The 18,634-nt window shown below is 52.5% G+C and overlaps 1 protein-coding gene across 3 annotated transcripts in view; it reads right to left on the reverse strand.

Annotated features, from left to right (window-relative positions):
• TBC1D22A (TBC1 domain family member 22A) overlaps nucleotides 1-18,634 on the reverse strand; it is a 347,433-nt gene that overhangs the window by 304,285 nt on the left and 24,514 nt on the right. For all 3 annotated transcript variants that reach the window (XM_058568130.1, XM_058568127.1, XM_058568129.1), the window contains 3 exons: nucleotides 18,084-18,140; nucleotides 16,799-17,139; nucleotides 11,407-11,583 (listed from right to left, as the gene is read on the reverse strand). In XM_058568130.1, the coding sequence (XP_058424113.1) occupies nucleotides 11,407-11,583; nucleotides 16,799-17,139; nucleotides 18,084-18,140 (575 nt within the window). The remainder of the gene's footprint in view (nucleotides 1-11,406; nucleotides 11,584-16,798; nucleotides 17,140-18,083; nucleotides 18,141-18,634) is intronic.

Raw genomic sequence — 18,634 nt, forward strand, 5'->3', positions numbered from 1 at the left:
TAATTTTATTTATTTATTCCCCCAAAGCCCCAGTAAATAGTTGCATGTCACAGCTGCACCTCCCTCCAGTTGCTGCATGTGGGACGCGGCCCCAGCACGGCCGGAGAAGCGGTGCGTCGGCCTGCACCCAGGATCCGAACCCGGGCCGCCAGCAGCGGAGCACACGCACCCAACCGCCAAGCCACCGGGCCAGCCCACTTTTCGTCTTTAACATATTCAACTTCCCTTCCTCACTGTAAGTTCTCTGAGCCTCCTGGACCAAGCAGACAAAGAGATGGCACAGACGGGAACAGGAACAAAGGGAGCCTGGATGTCTCTGGCCCCCGGCGTCTTGTCCTAGGAAAAGAGAGGAACCAAACAGGACCTCCAGGCAAAAGTGCAACCGTGAGTAGGGCCTCTGCCTTCTGGAAAACCACAGAATGACCTGGGACCCAGGAGGAAAGAGTCGAAGCAGACAGCCATCATGCTTCAGGCCCTCTCTGGGCTCCTTCTCAAGGATTCCATGGTTCTCCACGTATGTGACACAGAGAAGCACTCAATAAAAGTTAGCTATCACCACCACCACCATAGCCGCCGCCATCACCACCATCTCAAAGCCCTTGATTTGACTCTAAAGAAATCAAACGATCCTGCTGCTATATTTCCCACTATCCTTCTGTCCTCTCGGTGAATTCCAACTGCTCACCACTCTTCTTCCAGCTTTCCTTCGTAAAGAAATCCTCTTCCGAGCCAGCCCTGATGGCCTAACGGTTAAAGTTCGGCGTGCTCTGCTTTGGCAGCCCGGGTTCGGTTCCCAGGCGTGGGACAACAGCACTAGTCTGTCAGTAACCATGGTGGTGGCTCACACAGAAGAACCAGAAGAACTTACAACTATACACCACTATGTCCTGGGGCTTTGGTGGGGGGAGGAAGAAAAAGGAGGAAGACTGGCAACAGATGTTAGCACAGGGCGAATCTTCTCCTGCAAAAAAAAAAAAAAAAAAACCCTCTTCCATCTAGCTTCATCTGGCAAGTTTACAGGATGTGTATCTCAAGCATGCACCAGATAGGATCTGTGATCACAGAACCTGCCAACTCCTAATAAAAGGTACAATCCACGTGTCCAGGCTGTGCCTGGGGAGAAGCAAACGCCCTGTCTGCTCAGCACCTACCAGAAAGCCAGTCCCTGGAGGAAGTGAGACTTCCAGCTCTCCTAATACCAAACCCAGTTCCACAACCATCTACTCTGGGCCTGGCCGGCCAATGACTGCCACTATTCTGCCCACTCCAGACCTAGCTGTGATCCGCCTGTCACACTCACCTCTCCCAGTCGGGCTCCCGCCACCTCTCTATCCTCAGGCTGTGGGTAACAACTCCCCATTACACCCAAAGCCCCCAGGAGGTAAAAGTACATCATCACATTTTTCTAAGAAAACACATTTTTAGATCCTTTTTTGTTTGATTTTTTCTTAGCTCTATATATCAGTTTTAATGGTCTGAGGTCAGTCTTTCTTTTTTTTATAATAGATTCCAAGAAACTTAAATAATCTTAAAACGAAAAATTTTTATTTTCTTTGCAGTTTCCAGGACTAGATACCTGGCTATGTGATGGTTTGTGGCCCTTTGGAGTCTCAGCTCCATTTTGGGGAAAAAACAGGACAGGGGAGGACTAGTTGTAAATGCCGTGTCTTTGATTACGAAAATTCAAAGTTCACTCACTTGTTCCCTCCACACCCAACATTTTGTATACAGTTCACTGCAGTTCAAACACTTCTGGGTCTCTACATGTTTGGCACAGCGCTGGACATCAGATGTGGGTTAAAGGCTATAATCTAACAAAATCCCTGACCTCAAGGAACCGGAAATCTGGTGAGGTGACAGATACCTGAAAATCATCTGAGTGGAAACACAGCTGGCTGTCTCCCCTCTGTCTTTGCTGTTACCAGAACCCCCATTTCAAAGTGCCGATGGCCGAGCCCATGTGAGATACTCACTTCTCAGCGTCCCTGGCAGCTAGGGGTGTCATGTGACCCAGTCCTGGTCAAACTCTGCTTTTCTGATAAGAATATAGACGCCATGGAGACTGCCCTTCTCCTCACAAAATGGTAACCACCACCTTGTGCCATGAGCTTAGATACTTGATGATACCACAGTGAACCAATGCCAACAGCTACCTACACCTCCACACATCTTCCCAAGAAAAATAAACCCTTATTTATTTAAGAGCCTCCGAGTCTGGTTTTCTAACCTTCAGCCAAAACAAACCCGAACTGATACCCCTCGACACAAAGTAACCTTGGCAGCTGGTGAACCAGAGATGCCAATAACCACTAAAGGGACCTGGGGCAGGAGAGATAAGACTGACGGCTGGTGGTCTGATGAACTCCACCGGCATTTCCTAAGAATGTGTCATATACTGGTCGCCAGTCACTGGAATAGGAGGATGAGTGACTCACGGCCACGGCCTGCGAGGAACTTGCCATCCAGTGGTAAAATGGACACAGCTCTAACACTCGATGAGAGGCAGAAGATGACAGGAGCTCAGTTATAAGCACAAAGTGCCACAGAGAGCAAGGAGCAATTCATTCCCACTGATTCTTACAAACTCTCCCCACTTCTCTTCTCTTACCTCTCAAATCGAGAAAATAGATACCACAGTCTCACAATTGCTCAATTAGTTACTTAAGATCCTAATCTACAAAAGAAATTATTATAGAAAAAAGACAAACATTTAATAGGTAGATTTTTAAGACTGCTCCTTTAAAACTGTACAATAGACATAAACATTTTTTTTATATTTGCTTTTGAGAGTACACACAGAAAATCATCATTCAATGGAAACAAGTTATCTGAAAGAACTTTGAAAGGTTTCCTATTTTTTTACCCTACTATAGATATTAAGGGAAATACTTAACTTTCACCAAAACATATCCAATTTGGTGTACTTTAAGGTGAGTGATACTACATGTGGTTCGAATACCACATCCGGTAGTGACAATGTCACCAACAAAATAAAGGATGCTGGCAATGGCGGCGCACTGAAGTCAGGAGTCAGTGTGTCTCTCTGAGGCTCCCGCCCTCCCGTCCTGAGGCCCGGCAGACTGCACCGCAAACTGCACCGCAAACAAATGACCAGAGAGCAGCTTCTGCGGGGGAGCTCTGAGGGGCTGGCAAGAACCAAGGAAGAGATAAGAAGAGGTAAGAAGGAAACATATGTAACAAATACAGCATGTGTAAACAGCAGCAATTTGGGCTTACTCGTTTTATTATCTGTTCCATTTCTCTAACTTCCAATAACATCTCGTTAACGATAATCACTGAAACCCTACAGTAAGAAAATGACGCAGAGAAAAACCACGTGCAGAGTTCCTCTCCTCAGTGGGAAGACACGGGCAAGACCAGCTCAGGCACTGGGCAAAGGCTGTGGAGGGACGGCTGAGTGTCTGTGATGCTGGGGACATCCCAGAATGGAAGATGCCAACAGGGCGAGAACTCTGTCCCTGGCTAAAGGAAGGATGTCCTTGAGCGGAGCCGCCGTTTGGAAACAAGTAATAATCACTCACCTAGTAAGTGTTCTTAAAGAAACAAAATAAAACCAGAGAGTGAGGACTACGCGTGTCCCAAGGACAGGGAGAACCGTCCAACTAAGCAACTGGTGAACAGCACCAAACGACAACTGCCTACTACATGAAGCTCGCTCACCGGGCCAGGTTCTGAGGAGTCAGCAGTGCTCAGAAAGACAGGGATGTGGGCAGATGGGAACAAGCCAATGCACAAGCTGGCCGAGGGGACGGGTGCTCTGGGGAAAAACACAGCTGGCTGAGGACGGATAAAGGGATCAGGGCATTCTGGGGGCGGGCATGAGATGCTGCTGTCTCACATGGCTTCATCAGGAGATCCCAACGAGGAGGCAACATTTGAGCAGAGACCTGGAGGAAGTGAGTCATGCAGAAATCCAGGGCAGAGGGACAGCAGTGCAGAGGCCTCAGGCATGGACATGCCGGTATGTTCCAGAAATCACAGAACACAGCGAGGGGAAGAGGAGAGGAGATGAGGAGATAAGCCCTGTGAGGAATGGGGGCAGGTGGTGCCGGGCTTCGCAGGCCATCATCAGGCCTGTGCCTGACCCTCTAAGCGAAATGGCAGCCACTGGATGGCCTGGAGAAGAACCTGACCTGGCTCTCATTTCCTAAGGATCACTAACTGCTGTGTGCAGCACACTCTAGGCACAGAGGATCGTGGGGGGAGGCCAGTGGGGAGGTACTGTCACCACCAGGTGAGAGGCAGTGGCTCGGACCAGGCAGGGGGAGATGCCAAGCATATGAAGCCAAAGATCTGGTGACAGACGTGTGGGGAGGGGAGAGAAGACGACGGTGGCTGAGTCTGGGCCTGAGAAAGGGGAAGGGGTTGCTGCTGTATACAAAGATGAGGGAGAGGACGGGGGGTACCAAGAGAAGGAATCAAGGCCCTGTGAGTTAACTCAGGTGACACCTTCAACCTAGAAACTGTCTTTAAAAATAGATGAACTTTGTAAAAAACGAGCTCCCCCTCGTGTATGTTCTTGAGGAAAGCTGCTCTACCAGTGTTCCTGCTGACTATCAGAGGAGATGCTACCAGGGAGAACCAAAAATGGGGGAGCCTCCAGGAGAAACAGGTCAAGGGGGCAGACAGGAAAAGGACTGAAGAGCGCAAAGAAGCCTGGAGCCCGGGTCTAGCCAGCCCGTCACCTCACAGAGAGGGCGGGGGTCCGTCCCCGGCCTACAGCCCGTGTTCCCACTCCGTCACACCACCTCCCACCCTGTGCAGACAGAGTCCGAACTGGAATAACTGTGCCTCCCGTGCAAGGTGAGGCTAAGCCAATCCACGTCCAGCAAAATGAGACGCAGAACCATGAGAAAGGTCCCGAAAGAATCCTGCCCCATCTCACACTGAGAGTACTCGTTCATTCCACAAGTGCATGTGAGCCTACTACGTGCCAGGCCTCAACGCACCGGGGAACAGCCCCACCTGTGCCGCTGTCACAGCGCTGCTCTGCCTCCGAACTGCCAGCAGGAATCACAGGGCTCGGCAGCCTCAGAAATTCAGGGACCCTCTTTTTAAACTTCTTTGTTTGTTTCACTAAAAGCACTTTTTCCTCAAACCACAGAGCTGAGATAAAACAGGGCCTTCAACGGCACCCTGCCCAGGCTTTCTGACAGCCCAAGTGGGGCAATCTCTGCTGCCCCATCTCTCACACTCTAATTACTTTCCAGAAGCGCTGCTGGCTTCAGCACAGTCCTCAGGCTGATCTAAGACAGCTTGTCTCCAGCTGAACGGGCACCAGCAGGGTAAAGAACCAAACTCAGTCCACACCTCTGATTAGAAATGGGATATAACAGCCAACTAAGCCAGTGGTCAAAACACACAGCGACAGGGAAGGCGGGAAGTGCATTCAGCCAAGGGTCGGGGGTGGAGCTCACATCCTGGGGGGGTCCGCAGTAGCTCAGTGTGGCTGGGCAGTGAGCACCAGAAGGGTGTGGACAGGAGCCGTGTAAACCACAGAGACTAAGTGGTCATCTGTTTCCTCTCCTCTGGGGTCTTTGCTCTCTGGAAGCTCCAAGTGGCCAGTGGGTTGCTGTCCCTGTGGAAGTCCTCCCCTGACGAGATTCCAGAGAAAGAGCAAGCGTTCAGCTTGACCCTCTCTCAGTCTAAGTCCCTCTCAGACGGCCCTATCTCTCAGTGCACAGTTGAATACACACACACACACACACACACACACACACACACACACACTCCCACCCGCACGTCCATAACATGCCCCACTGTTACAACGCAGCTGAAGCTGCAGGGCTGGCGCCTGGCCACTAGAGAGGGACGCGGGGTGCCGCTGGCCCACTGCCTGCACCTGGGGGAGCAGACACGCCCTCCTGGCCACCCACCCACGATGCCCAAGACAAGCCCCCTGGCCAGGTACTCGAACAAGGCCCTCGGGAGAGAAATGCCCCTCCTTCCTCAGGGCCCCGAGGAGCACAGAAAAGGCATACACCAACCAGGAATGAGTGACTGGAGGCTGTGAGTGCAGCCCGAGGGGGCCTGCAGGGGTTCACATCCCACTCTGCTCTCACTGTGGGACCCGTCACATAGTGAACCTGAGACTGGACCTCATCAGCTGTAAACCAGGATCCAGCTACTATCTGGAGCAGACAGCTGGTGTGCCTGGGTTTGGAGGGTACTGTGTACATATAAACAATCAGATAAAGCACTGTACCCTCACCCAGAGTAAGGACCCAAAATGGCAGCAACTGTGCAATTCTTTGGATAGACTGCTTTCCTTGGCTCTGTTTCACGAGCACCGGATTTTGTCCCCCCGGTGAAATGACACACTTCTTGGGCGTGATCTGGTTTCTGTGTCCATCAGTTGTCTCATGTCCTTGCACCCCTGGGCGCCAGCTGTGACAGTCCTGGCTTTCTCCTCCCCAGTCTATCCAGCTTCATCTCCAATCAGGCGCGCGGCGCACCCGGCCTGCCCTGCAGCACCTAGGGAACAGAGCACCCCAGCTCAGACCCTCGGCTCCTTCCCCCAGTCTACTACTCTAACTTCTTCCCTGTCCCTACAGTCCCTCCCCTTCCCATTCCCAAGGGGCTGCCCAAGGAATGCGCCTCAGCCCAAGGCCAATGGCCACGCCCTGCCCAGAGGTCCTCAGCGGCTCTTCCTCCCACAGAACAGCAACCACTTTCTGATCTTCCTGCCAAACTTCACTCTCCCAGTTCAAAACCTCCCAGAGGCTTCACGCTGCGCTCAGAGTGAAAGCTGAACTCCTTCTCCAGGTCCTTCAGCCCTCGAGACCTGTCCCTTCCTGCCTTGCTGGCCTCCTGCACCAAGACCTAGCCTCAACAGCTGCTTTCCATTCCTCAAGCACAGGCAGCCCCAGCCCCCCGCCAGCCCCTCTCCCTGCAATGCTCCTCTCCATCTTCAAATCTTCAAAGGCCTGCCTTCGTGCCAAGCTCACCTTAAAGGTACCCTATTCCAAAGAGTCCTTGCTGGCCACTCCCTCTAAAGCAGTACCAGCCTTTATGCCCCTACATGCACTTACCACCTTCTGAGAGTTTCTGCAATAGTGACTGTGTGCATGTGTGTGTGTCTGTCTCCCCACACTGGGAACATCAGCAACTTGAGGGCAGGACCCTGGGGGTCTGGTTCCCGTGTCTACCCAGAGCCTGCACCAGCAGCAGGTGCTCCATGCAGACCCGAATGAACTACGTGGGCCCCTTACGTAAACTACCTCCTGGGTCACAGGGACTCTGCAGGGTAGGCCTGATGAGACAGGAGCCGAGTCACCTGATCGGAGTCAGTCATGCAGAGTAAGGACGGCCAGCGTCCCACCAACGACTGGCTCGAGGCTGCACTGCCTCCTCCTCCTGCCATCACGTTCCTGCAGGGCTCTCTTCCGGCCCTGACCCTGAGGGGGCACCTAACTCAAATTCTTGCTTCTAGGCTGAACAGCTCCATATCACCCCCACCACCAAAAAAAAAAAAACCTCTCCTCCCCACACTCTCCATCTTAAAGCCCAGATCAGGTGCTCACTCGGGGGAACCGGACTCTGACGAAGTACCTGGCCTGGCTCCTTCTGTACTCACGTATGAATGCCTGGAGTGCCAGGGCTGCACGTGTGTGACCTCAAGGCCCCACTCCACAGGCCTCAGGAAATGCCTCTTTTGCATACTGCCAAATCTCACTTCCATTCACAGACGTGGGCTCAGGATAAAAACGAATGCCTCCAAGTGTCATTTTCTTGGGCTTCAAAGCAGGCAGCCTTTGTCCAAGTAAATATTGAGTCAATGCTAAGAGCAGAATGAGCTGTTAAGTTCTATTTGCTACTTTCATCCCCAGGCTCAGACCAGCGCAAGCTAAACAAAGAGAAACAGGCTCCTCGGACGAGACGACACGCAGCAGGTGGAGTGGGCTCTGGGGACACTCCTCACACCAGTGATTTGCTTCTCCAACACTGGCAAATATTTGCCACTTATGTCTTTTGTGTAATGTGAAGATAACATATTCCACTCTCCTCCGAAGCTATCTTCAATGCCTTATAAAAACAGGCAATTTACTGGCTGTGTTTTCTCTTGCCACTGAACACAAATCCAGTAATTGTTTAACTTTGAAAACTTCAGTTTTAGCTTTTTGGTGTTAGATTTGATATTTAAATAGAAGTCGGAAGAAAGAAAAAACCCATAATCCCACCAACCTAACAAAAGAATTTAATTTTTACATGTTAACCTGCTAATCTATCCATACACACTCACATTTTCCCACAAGTCTTCAGAGCTTTATTTTTAAGCATGGTTTTAATTTCCAAAAGTTACTCCAATAGCAGAGTCCACAAGAAGATTCTAACTGGGGGCTCAGATCTGGACCCAGACCTGTGCTTCCCACCGGGCAATCTTGCGTTCATCAGCTATCTCCATGCCACCTAGCATTAGAAACTGCTGAACAAAACCAAGACAATACCTGTAAACTTCCCTGACTTGTCAACGATCACAAAAGTGACCATATATGTCAATGTTATAAAAGTCAAGTTAGAGGAATAAATAGGCCAACGCACATGAAAACAAGAAGAAGAAGAAAATAACTAACTTTTTTGAGTGTTTCCTATGTGCCGGGCACTCTCCTAAGCACTTTATATGTAGTGTCTGCAAAATTAGCCCTGCTATCATTATGCCTACGGACGAATGAGGAGACTGAGACACAGTGGTTACCAGGCTTGCTCAAGGTCATGTGGCAAGGAAGCAATGGAGCCGGCACTCCACGCAGGCAGCCCGTCCCCAGAACCTCCCCTCACTGCCACTATGGGACTCGGCCTCCCTACACTACCTCAAAGGCACGGGCGTGCTGGCGGGCTAGAAAAGCAAGTGGCTAAGGCACGTACTCAACCCCAAGACTGTACTCCTTCACGCACCATCTACCTTTACTTACTAGCTTGGTAGATGAGACTTCCACCCACCGGGTTCTCAAGCTCTCCCTCTCCCCCACCCACACCGACGGATGCTCTGTGAACATCACCAGTGTAGGGCGAGGATCAGATGTCTGAAGAACAGCTCTCAAGTCTCTGTAATAACGGAAAGTTAGGAAGAACCTAAGTGCCCATCAGGAGGAGAGCGGTACACAAACGACGGGCCCCACAGACTGGCATGCTACAGAGCACTGTACAGACCATGGCTGTTCTCCAGCACTATTACAGGGAGACGCATTATTAAATTTAAAGAGTGAAGCGCAGAAGAGCGTTACTATTCGTGTGGAGAAAGAAAATATATTCTATAAGTGCATAGACCCCAAATATCTCTCTACAAATTGCTTCTGAATTACCAAAGGGAAAATAGTAACTTTTCATTGGAAGAACTGGCAGACACCATCTTAACCAAGTGATCAGAGTTGACTTCATCAACATTAGGACAAGCCAGCACCATGGGCTCCTGTTACGACGACCGAGAACACAAATCTCTTAAGTGATGTTCCTGCCAAAGATGACTGGCCCAAATCTCCTCAGGAAGAACATGACACAGCCCACACCAACAGGCCCACACTCTTCAAAAATGTCTAGATCCAGGGGCCGGCCTGGTGGTGTAGTGGTTAAGTTCGCGCGCTCTGCTTCAGCAGCCTGGGGTTCACAAGTTCGGATCCCAGGTGTGGACCTACGCACCACTTATCAAGCCATGCTGTGGCAGGCATCCCACATATAAAGTAGAGGAGGATGGCCATGGATGTTAGCCCAGGGCCAATCTTCCTCAGCAAAAAGAGGAGGATTAGCAATGGATGCTAGCTCAGGGCTAATCTTCCTCACCAAAAAAAAAAAAAAAAAAAAGTCTAGATTCAGGAACATAGCGCAAGACCAGGGTATGCTCCAGGTTAACGGAAACGAAAAACATGACAACCAAACACAATGCGTGATCCTGCAGTGCATTCTGGACTAGGAAAAGAGAAACATAGGACATTATTGAGACAATCAGCAAAATGTGACTATGGCGTATGGATTAAGAGTACCACCTAAATGTTAAATTTCCTGACTTCGACAACGATGCTGTGATTACACTCAGAGAATGCCTTTGTTCTTAGGAAGTACACAGTGAAGTTTCAGGAGTAAAGGGATACGACACCTCCAACTGACTCAAACCATCCAGGGAAAGTATGTATACACAAAAGCACACACAGAGATAATAAAAATGGGGCAAAATGGAAACAACTGGTGAGTCTGGGTAGAGAGTACATGGGAGTCACTTGTACTATTCTTGCAACTTTTCTGTAAACTTGAAATTACATCAAATAAACAGCTGAACCCGATATATGCTTGGACCACCTCTGGAAGACACCTAGAACCATGCAAAGGAAGGAAAGGGGAGATGGGGAAAGGGAGAGGGGCTCATTTTCACTGTATACCCTTTTGTGCTATGTAACTGTGTAATGTGTGCATGTGCAAAAATACATGAAACTAAGAAGAAAACCCCACCGTGAGAACTATCCAGCATAGGAGCAGCATCTTAGGAGCTCCAAGACCTTCCAGAGCCACCCTGGGCCTCAGGCAGGTGGCAGCAGCTCTTCCCCAGTGTAGCCTCGGCTGGGCCGCGGAGCTGCTGGGTGCAGCCCGTCCACAGGCCTCACACACCACCTGCTGGCTGAGTGGGGCACTGCCCGCCTCAGCGCTCCCAGCCCTCAGAGCCCCACTCTGGCACCAGCCCCCTAATTATGAGTGGTCTCATGGCCACAGCCACATCTGATCCTGCTGAAAGCTCCAGCATCTAGCAAAATGCCCAGTGAGGGTGGCAGTCAACAAAGTGAGATACCGAAATCAGAGAATGCAGATTCAAACAGAATTCCAGCAGACGGACTTGAAAGCCAGCACGTGCCTCAGCAAAGCCTGGCTGCAGAGTGTCCACACGGGTACCATGACCCAAAAGAATCACACGGGCGACTGTCCTGTCCCCTGCAGGCCCATCCTCCCAAGCCTTGCCTTGGCTCCCCGGCAGTGCTCACAGCCTGTCACGCTCTACGCTGACTCGGAGCCGCCAGTGGGAAGGCACAAAGTCAGCAGTGATTAGGGACATCAGTGAGCAGCCCCGCGCCCCATGAACACCACGAACAACAAGGACGGGCACCTGGCCCAGGCAGCTCAAAGAAGCTGAAAGAGTGCAACTGGGGCATTAAGAAAACAAAAGAGAAAATACTTGAGCAAACTGCACTGGAAGCACATTAGCAAACATGTCTAAAGTAAACTTTGAGGACACATGACGCTCATGTTAGTGACTTCCTGGCGTGACAATACAAACACATCAACCTCTTACAAGGTAAATTACACACAAAGCATGTGCGTTACATGATAACAGTCTTTCAAGAACTGGACCTCTTCTAGAAACAACACACAACTATGCATATCCTCGACCAGCAGGGGACTTACCGAGGTCTGTGTTGGGGCCGGCAAGGAGCTGCTTGAACTTGTCCAGCCGAGAGGCCTCTCTTTCCCTTAACGCAGAGCTGCCGAGGGTACTGGATTCAGACGTCCCACCCAGCGCAACTGTCGCCGAGTGCGGGAGAGACTGGGATCTCTGCAGAGGGACAGGGTCGCTGGCACTTTCTGCGGAGGGAAAGAGAACAGAGGATAAGGCCGGCCTCCTGGGTTCCCCTGACTGCTATGTTCTCCACTAAGAAGGCCTCCCACTTGCTAAGCCGCTTTCCATTTCTGAAGGCTGCTGCATCAGAACCATCCCTTCTTCCCACCACTGAGTGGCACAGACCCTGGTTTCTTGAGCGACACTAACACCTATGAAGTTCACCTGCCTAACTGGTAGAGAATTATTCATCAGTAAAATAGACACAGTCTGAACAAAAGCAAGACAATGACAACCAGAAAACTCCAGACCACCTCAGGACATGCCAGCAGACAGGGCTCCTGGAGATCAGGCCGCCCAGGTGACACGACCCAAGGAGCTGTTGGTGTAGGGGGGAGGAGGGTGCCCGTGTGGGCCTCCCGGGCCTGAGCGTGGAAGGAAGCCACTGAGGCACATGTGAAGGGGACATGAGGACACTGAGGACTGTCTGAATCTCCTGCATCTCCCCGAGCCCTGGGAGGGAGGTCGGGCAGGGACTGTCACCCAGAGAAAGGAGAGGAGGCCAGATCCTACTGCAGTGGGGCGGAGGGGGCACTGGAGCACAAGCTTCCCTAGCCTCGGCCCAGGGTGCCTCTGACCCCTCGACAGGCTGAAAGGCCCGTGCCCAAGGGGACCCATGGGGCCGTAGTGAGACAGTGCATTACACTCAGCAGCCCGGGACTGAGGATAGCCAAAGGAAAGAGCTGAAGGCCCTCAGGTCACTCAATAAAGAGCCACTGGGGACCAAAGAAACCCACAAGCAAAAGGCACTGAAAGGCTGTAAACCCCCAAGGTCTATACCCCACTGAGCAACCGCATCTCCCAAAACTGAAATTTAAAGTAGAGTGAAAAATAAACTCTAGGAAGTGGGGCAGGGAACAAACCCAGGGGAGCAGATGTGCTGCTGTCCACTCGTGGCAGCTGCTGCTGGGCTGCAAGGGAGGACGAGCATTCCTCTCCACCCCGGCCCCTCCCCCCCCCACTCCTTTCCACAGAGCGCACTCATTATCCTAAAAATATGGACGGAAAGGCTTCACACAGGAACCTTCAGGCTGCGAGGAACAGGGTGGCCCACGCCTCTTGGCAGAGTCTGGCCCAGCTAAGCTTCCAGAAAAGCCTCAAAAGTGCGTGCAGAGGTGAGAGCGCCTCCCCTGTCTCCCTTTCTCCCCATCCCTGCTCCCGCTCTCCCCTGGGGCAGCCCCTGGCCTGCAGGAGGCCTCCGGACTGGCCTCCACTCAGGGAAGGCTCTGGGAAAAGGACTGAATGGCGAGGGGAGGATAGTGGTGGTGATGCTCAGAGCGCCTTTCCCTCCTTTAAAGGCTATTACCTCCACTGCATTTCACGATTCTACAGGAAGAACGTTCAGCAGGAAGAACAGCTCCACATCGCATCACAGAATTAACCGTGCTTGATTTTATCTGCAATCTTAGAGATCATCAGTGTCACTGTATTAAGACACTAAAGGCCCCACTCACTCCCGAGCAGAGCACACTCCTGGCCCCACTCCAGGATGGGCAGGTACAGTTTGGAAGGTAAAGTGACAGTGATGTCCCTGAGGAAACAGTGAGATCGACAACCAGGTCTCCCTGTTACCGTGAACGGCAAACGCAACACGGCTCCACCTCCAGGGTCCCTAAGAGCGTGATGCAGCCGCCATCAGTCAGCCTCCACACAAGACCCCGCCTGCAGTTCAGTCACGGTCAGCTATGGGGACAGTCCCCGTCAGTGATGCCCACTGAGCCCTTCCCAGCCAAAGACGCGCCCTGCTTTAACCCAATGGCACCCGAAATCAAGCAAAGTGCCTCTGACTTCAGGCGAGAGACTTCTCAGATGTTTATTACATCAGGACGGCCAGAGGGTGCAGCCCAGGCACAGGGACGGCAGCCTACGAGCCCCACGCTGCACCAGCACTGAACTTCCAGGCCGCCATCCATCCAGTGCTGAAGGCCAAAGTGGACAGCAGTGGGCAGCCCCTGCTGGCACTGTGCAAGGTGACACCCGCTCCCCACAGCGGCACACCGGGAAAGGACAGACAGCCGACATAAATTCTGGCAGTGGCACGTCCACATAGCAGGAGAAGCAGTGTTCTAACTGGACGTGCCCCATGAAGTGGAACGTTCCAGAACATTTAGAATTACAAAACCCTGCTCATGTTAGCAATAAAGTAAAATGGAACTCACAGGCCCCTCACCTGAGCAGAGGCCCTGCCTGGTCCTGGGCAATACGTCCCTGTGCAGGGACATGTGTGGGTGCCGCAGGGGACGGGTGTGGGAGGACAGCCTCGTGGTGACCAGGCCCTGAGGACACTCAGTTCACATCAACAGCATTTATGTAACTACACAGGACACCAAGGAGAAACAGAGGTAACTGGGACGAGGTCCTGGCCTTTAAGGAACCTGCAAACCACGCAGAGGAAGCCTGCAGACAGACACGGCCCACCCTCACGGGAAAGCCGGCCAGACCAGCTGGCCCAGCACCTCCCTCAGCCTGACGGCCTTACCTCCTGGGCCAGGAGCCCACACGCTCCTGGAACCCTACAGACACCACCTCCTCTCTGAAGCCTTCCCTGACATACCCCCAGCCCTCCTCAATAAGACAACATTGCGACTTCCGCCCCTAGATGTTTCTGGATCCTGTCCACCACTCCGTGCACATTAGGGCTGGAGAGTTCTCTCTAGAGGCGGGCGCCATCCCAGGCACCAGAGGATGCTTAGCGGCACCCCAGGCCTCCATCCACTACGTGCCAGTAGCACACACACCCTGCCCCAGATGTGACAATCAAAAATGTCCCAAGACATTTGTCACATGTTCCCTGGGGGCAAAACCACCCTGTTGAGAAGCCCTGTTCTATACTGGAAGCCAGTGGCTAACAGGAGGGGCGCTGGAGTCTGACGTCCTGGGTTCAAACCAGCCCCACAGCTCAGTGCAGCTCTGGTCAAGCCATGCGACTTCTCTGTGCCTCACCTGTCAACTACCTCCCAGAGTTGCTAAAAGTTTAATGAGTTTAGCAATTACAAGGGCTTGCTACAGTACTTGCCACACAGTACACGACCCATAAACGCTGGCTATTATTATCATCACATGCAAGTGCTCACAAAAGGCTTGCCCAGAAAGCAAAGGAAAGCTGGCCGACTCCCAGGCAGGTCAAGGCAGGAGGCAAACTCGGTCACTGGTCCCCCCTCCTAGCTCAAGCTGCTTGGAGCATCCTCCACTTGGCTCTTAGAGGAGGAGACCATCCCAAGGTGACACCCCAGGGGTCCACACCCTAACTGCATGCAGCCAAGCTTGCCTCTGGTCAGGATCCCCAAACCACACACTGTGCACATCACGGACTGAATGTTGCAGCTCCACCCTCTTTATGTGACAGTATTAGGAGGAGGGCCCTTCAGGAGGCGGTTAGGATTAGAAGTCATGAGGGTGGAGCCCTCATGAACTGGATTAGTGCCTCACAAGAGGCACGGGGCAGCTTGCTTCCCCTCTCTGCTCTCTGCCACGTGAGGATATGATGAGAAGGCAGCCGTCCGCAACCCAGAAGAGGGCCCTCACCATGCTGGCGCCCTAACTTCGGACTTCCAGGATCCAGAATGTGAGACAGAATTTCCTGTTGTTTATATGCTACCAGGTCTGTGGTATTTTTGTTTCACCAGCCCCAGTTGACTACGACACGATCCTGACCACTCTCAGCCAAGACGAGCCCCCCATCTCTGGGGGTGCTGAGGACCACCACCAGCAACTGCTCAGATGGCGGGCGTTATAGAGGCTCTACCCAGGCCCCCAGAGGCACGAGAAGCTGCCTCCCTGGCTCGCAGAGTGTCAGCATCAGCACAGCCCGTGAGCAGAAGGAATTCAGGGCACCTGCCCATGCTAAGAGTCACCCAGGCTGAGGGCGCACTGCCCAGGACCGGACACGATGGGGGCGGTCAGTGAGCACTTCATCAGTCGCAGGAATTTTCAATCTACCTGCAAAAGCCCTAACTGGATTTCCTTCCATTTTTAAGCTCTAATATTTTAAAGTTCACCCTACTTTATAGAAAAATAGTTTACATTCCAATATGAAAAGTGATCAAATAATTCATAGCATTCTCACCTAAAAAGACTTGTAACATTTTAGAAGTTAATCAATTCCTTGGAAGTGTTTTTGAAAACAAGACCTAGGTACGAAACCTAATTCTGTGACTCCCAGCAGGGGAAGCTTAGGCTGTGACGACAGTCTCCTGTTCTCATCTGTAAATGAGGGGCAAGCACCCTAACCCCCAGGAGACCTTAGGACAGGTATCAGAGAGTCTAAGGCTGCACCTGCTGGCCCCTTTGCCCCAGAGTCCCCACACCTCACCCCCTCACCTCGTTCATGCTGTTAACTCATGCGTCACGTTCTCAGGGAGGCAGCCCTGACCGATCCATTTAAGATTACACCCCATGCCCCGCCTGCTCTCATGCCCACCACCCACCTCTATTTTGACCCGTGGCACTAGCCACCTTCTAGCACACTCCCTGCCACCATACCCATCATGTGTAGGTTAGCATCCATCCCCCTCACCAGAATGGACACTCTACAGGGCAAGGACTTCCATCTGGCTTGTCCACTGGGGCAGGCCAAGCCCTGAGAACAGTGCCTGGCCCACCACAGATGCTCATGAAATAACTGTGCTATTTTACATCACAGACCCTCCAACTCAAAGAAGGCAAAGTGGAAGCAGTCTCAAGAACGGCACTGGGGGCCAGGCACGTGGATACGAGACGTGACATGACCCCACCCTGAGGAGTTTAGAATCTGAACACGGCAATTCCAAAAATCAGACACCCAGCCCCTGCAGACCCTGAGCCAGGGGTATGTGTCCCTGGAGGGCATCCCCGTAAGCTGCCCCAAACGAGCAGCTGGCCTGGCCCCTCAGCTGTAAACATCACCCTTGAAGCAACCAGGGTGTACTTAGGAGAAGGGGGGGGTCCCCTGAGCCCTAGTCCTCACCTGTGGCCCTCTCACAACCACATGCCCTGCCACTCCATTTGGAGAAGAAGCACTCAACTAGGAGGACAAAGAGAAAAGTGCAGGCCACTTGGATGATACTCCTAAGAGCTTTCAAGGGGGCAGGGATTCCTGCCGCAAATGAGAACGCGACCCCTCTTACTCTTCCACAGGGAAATGACTCCAGCCCCTTTCCTTCTGCAGAAACGCACACCATCTCTCAGTCCTCCCCAGCCCACCTGCCGGACAGGACGTGTGGCTCTCGCTGACAGACTTCACCAGACGGAGGTCGCCACTTGGGATGGAAGGAGGCTCCGCCACAGGCTTCGGCTTCTGTTCAGGCCCCGGGGCCTCCTGCAGCTTGTGTCGCTCCTGCCGCTGGCTGTGGTTGCGCAGGACCCGGTTGGCCGTCTCCATGACCACCTCGGTGTTCAGGCTCTCTGCCGCCATGGCCAGGAGCTCGTCGTCGTCTTCGCCAGCATCCCAGGCATCGCTGGTATTGCTCTCAAACTCTTGGAAGGTGCTAATTCTCTTGGCCTTCACGGGTGTGGTCGGCACCTTGGGCGTGGTCTTGAGCAAGCTGCAAAGCAAAGGCAGTCTTCACCTGTCCTCCTGGATGCTTGAGAGCATCCACCCAAAATCAGTCAGAAAGGAACCCCCAGATGAAAAGGGACACACACAAGCTTTCAACTTCAGTGAAGCTGAAAGCGAAGTGAAGAAGCAAACACCATTCAAAGACACCCAAAATAAGACTGGGCAGAGCTCATGAGGATAGAGTGACAGGAGAGGAGGGGAGAATTTCCAGGGAGAGTCATGCTGGGAGCTGCCCTCTGACAGAACCAATTTATGAGGACACACGGCACCACCCAGCAATGGTACTCAGACTGAATCCCCAGACCTCATTTTGGCCAGCGCCTACAAACACATTCTCACGCCCCACATCTTCACAAACCTCCTACGGCAGCAGTCGGGGGGGTGGGAGGGGAGAGGCTGTTCACAGAACACAGGCCTTTGGTATATGGATTTGGATACAGTATAATTTAAACAAGATCCCCCACAGCATGACAACATATAACACTGGCCCCACTGTGTGGCCGGTAACCTATCCGACAGGTACGGTCCTGCAGGGCCACACCTCCCTCTGGCTTGCTTCTGCAGGAGGAGCCTGGACACGGACATGGGCAGAGCAAGCCTCAGGCAGCTGGGCGGAGAGTGCAGTGGAGAGCAAGGGAAATGTCAGCCACCATTAACAGGCCCGCAGCCAGGCCCTGCCCTCCAGCTAAGGGGGTTCAGCTACGTGCTCTCACCGGCTTCCCTTGCTTCTGGCTGTGGCTGCCACGTCTGCCTTCTCCGCAGAGGATGAACCATGCAAGGCCAGCAGTGTCCCACACAGCAATGGCTTGATAGTGTTTGCTGAATGGAAGCCCACTTTCCTCCCCCTCAGGAATTCAGGAAGCTGGAGGGTCACCACAGCCCCCCCAAACCGTGCGTGAGACAATCTTGTGAGAGTGAGGCTTCACTTACGTGCCATGTAACAGTGGATCAAATGGGGGGTGCTGGGCGCCATACACATGCTGGATGCTATTTAAAAAGAAAGGGAAAACAAATTAGCTTCTCTTCAGCTTTCCCAAGAGCCCACTGACTCAGGAAAGAGCCCAGCTCCTCATAACCCACAAGACTGAGGGAGGCAACTCTCCATCAGTGGCCACAGGGCGTCTCCAGCCACTCCAGAGTCCCGAGGACCCTGTCTGGAAGGGATGAATGGAGCCATACAAGCCCACATCCCACAAACAAGCAGGGCATTCAGTCCTCCCTGCGAATGGGCCTCTGTGCGGGGAGCCACAGCCCAAAGGGCGTCACCACAGAGCCTCAGGCATGGAGTAGTGACAAGGCTGCTGGGAGCTGGGCGCTACTCAGCACCAGTGAAGTTCCCCGAAGCCTCTGCTCTTGGCCACATGTCACAGGCAGGACTAAAAACTGACAATGAAATCCCCGTCTGGAAATTCTCATCTGGTACCATTTTGTCTAAAGATGGAATGCAGAATTACAAAGAAGATGAACATAATTTTTTAAAA

The sequence above is a fragment of the Diceros bicornis genome, chromosome 25 (assembly GCF_020826845.1).
Source record: "Diceros bicornis minor isolate mBicDic1 chromosome 25, mDicBic1.mat.cur, whole genome shotgun sequence".
NCBI classification, from domain to species: Eukaryota; Metazoa; Chordata; class Mammalia; order Perissodactyla; family Rhinocerotidae; genus Diceros; species Diceros bicornis.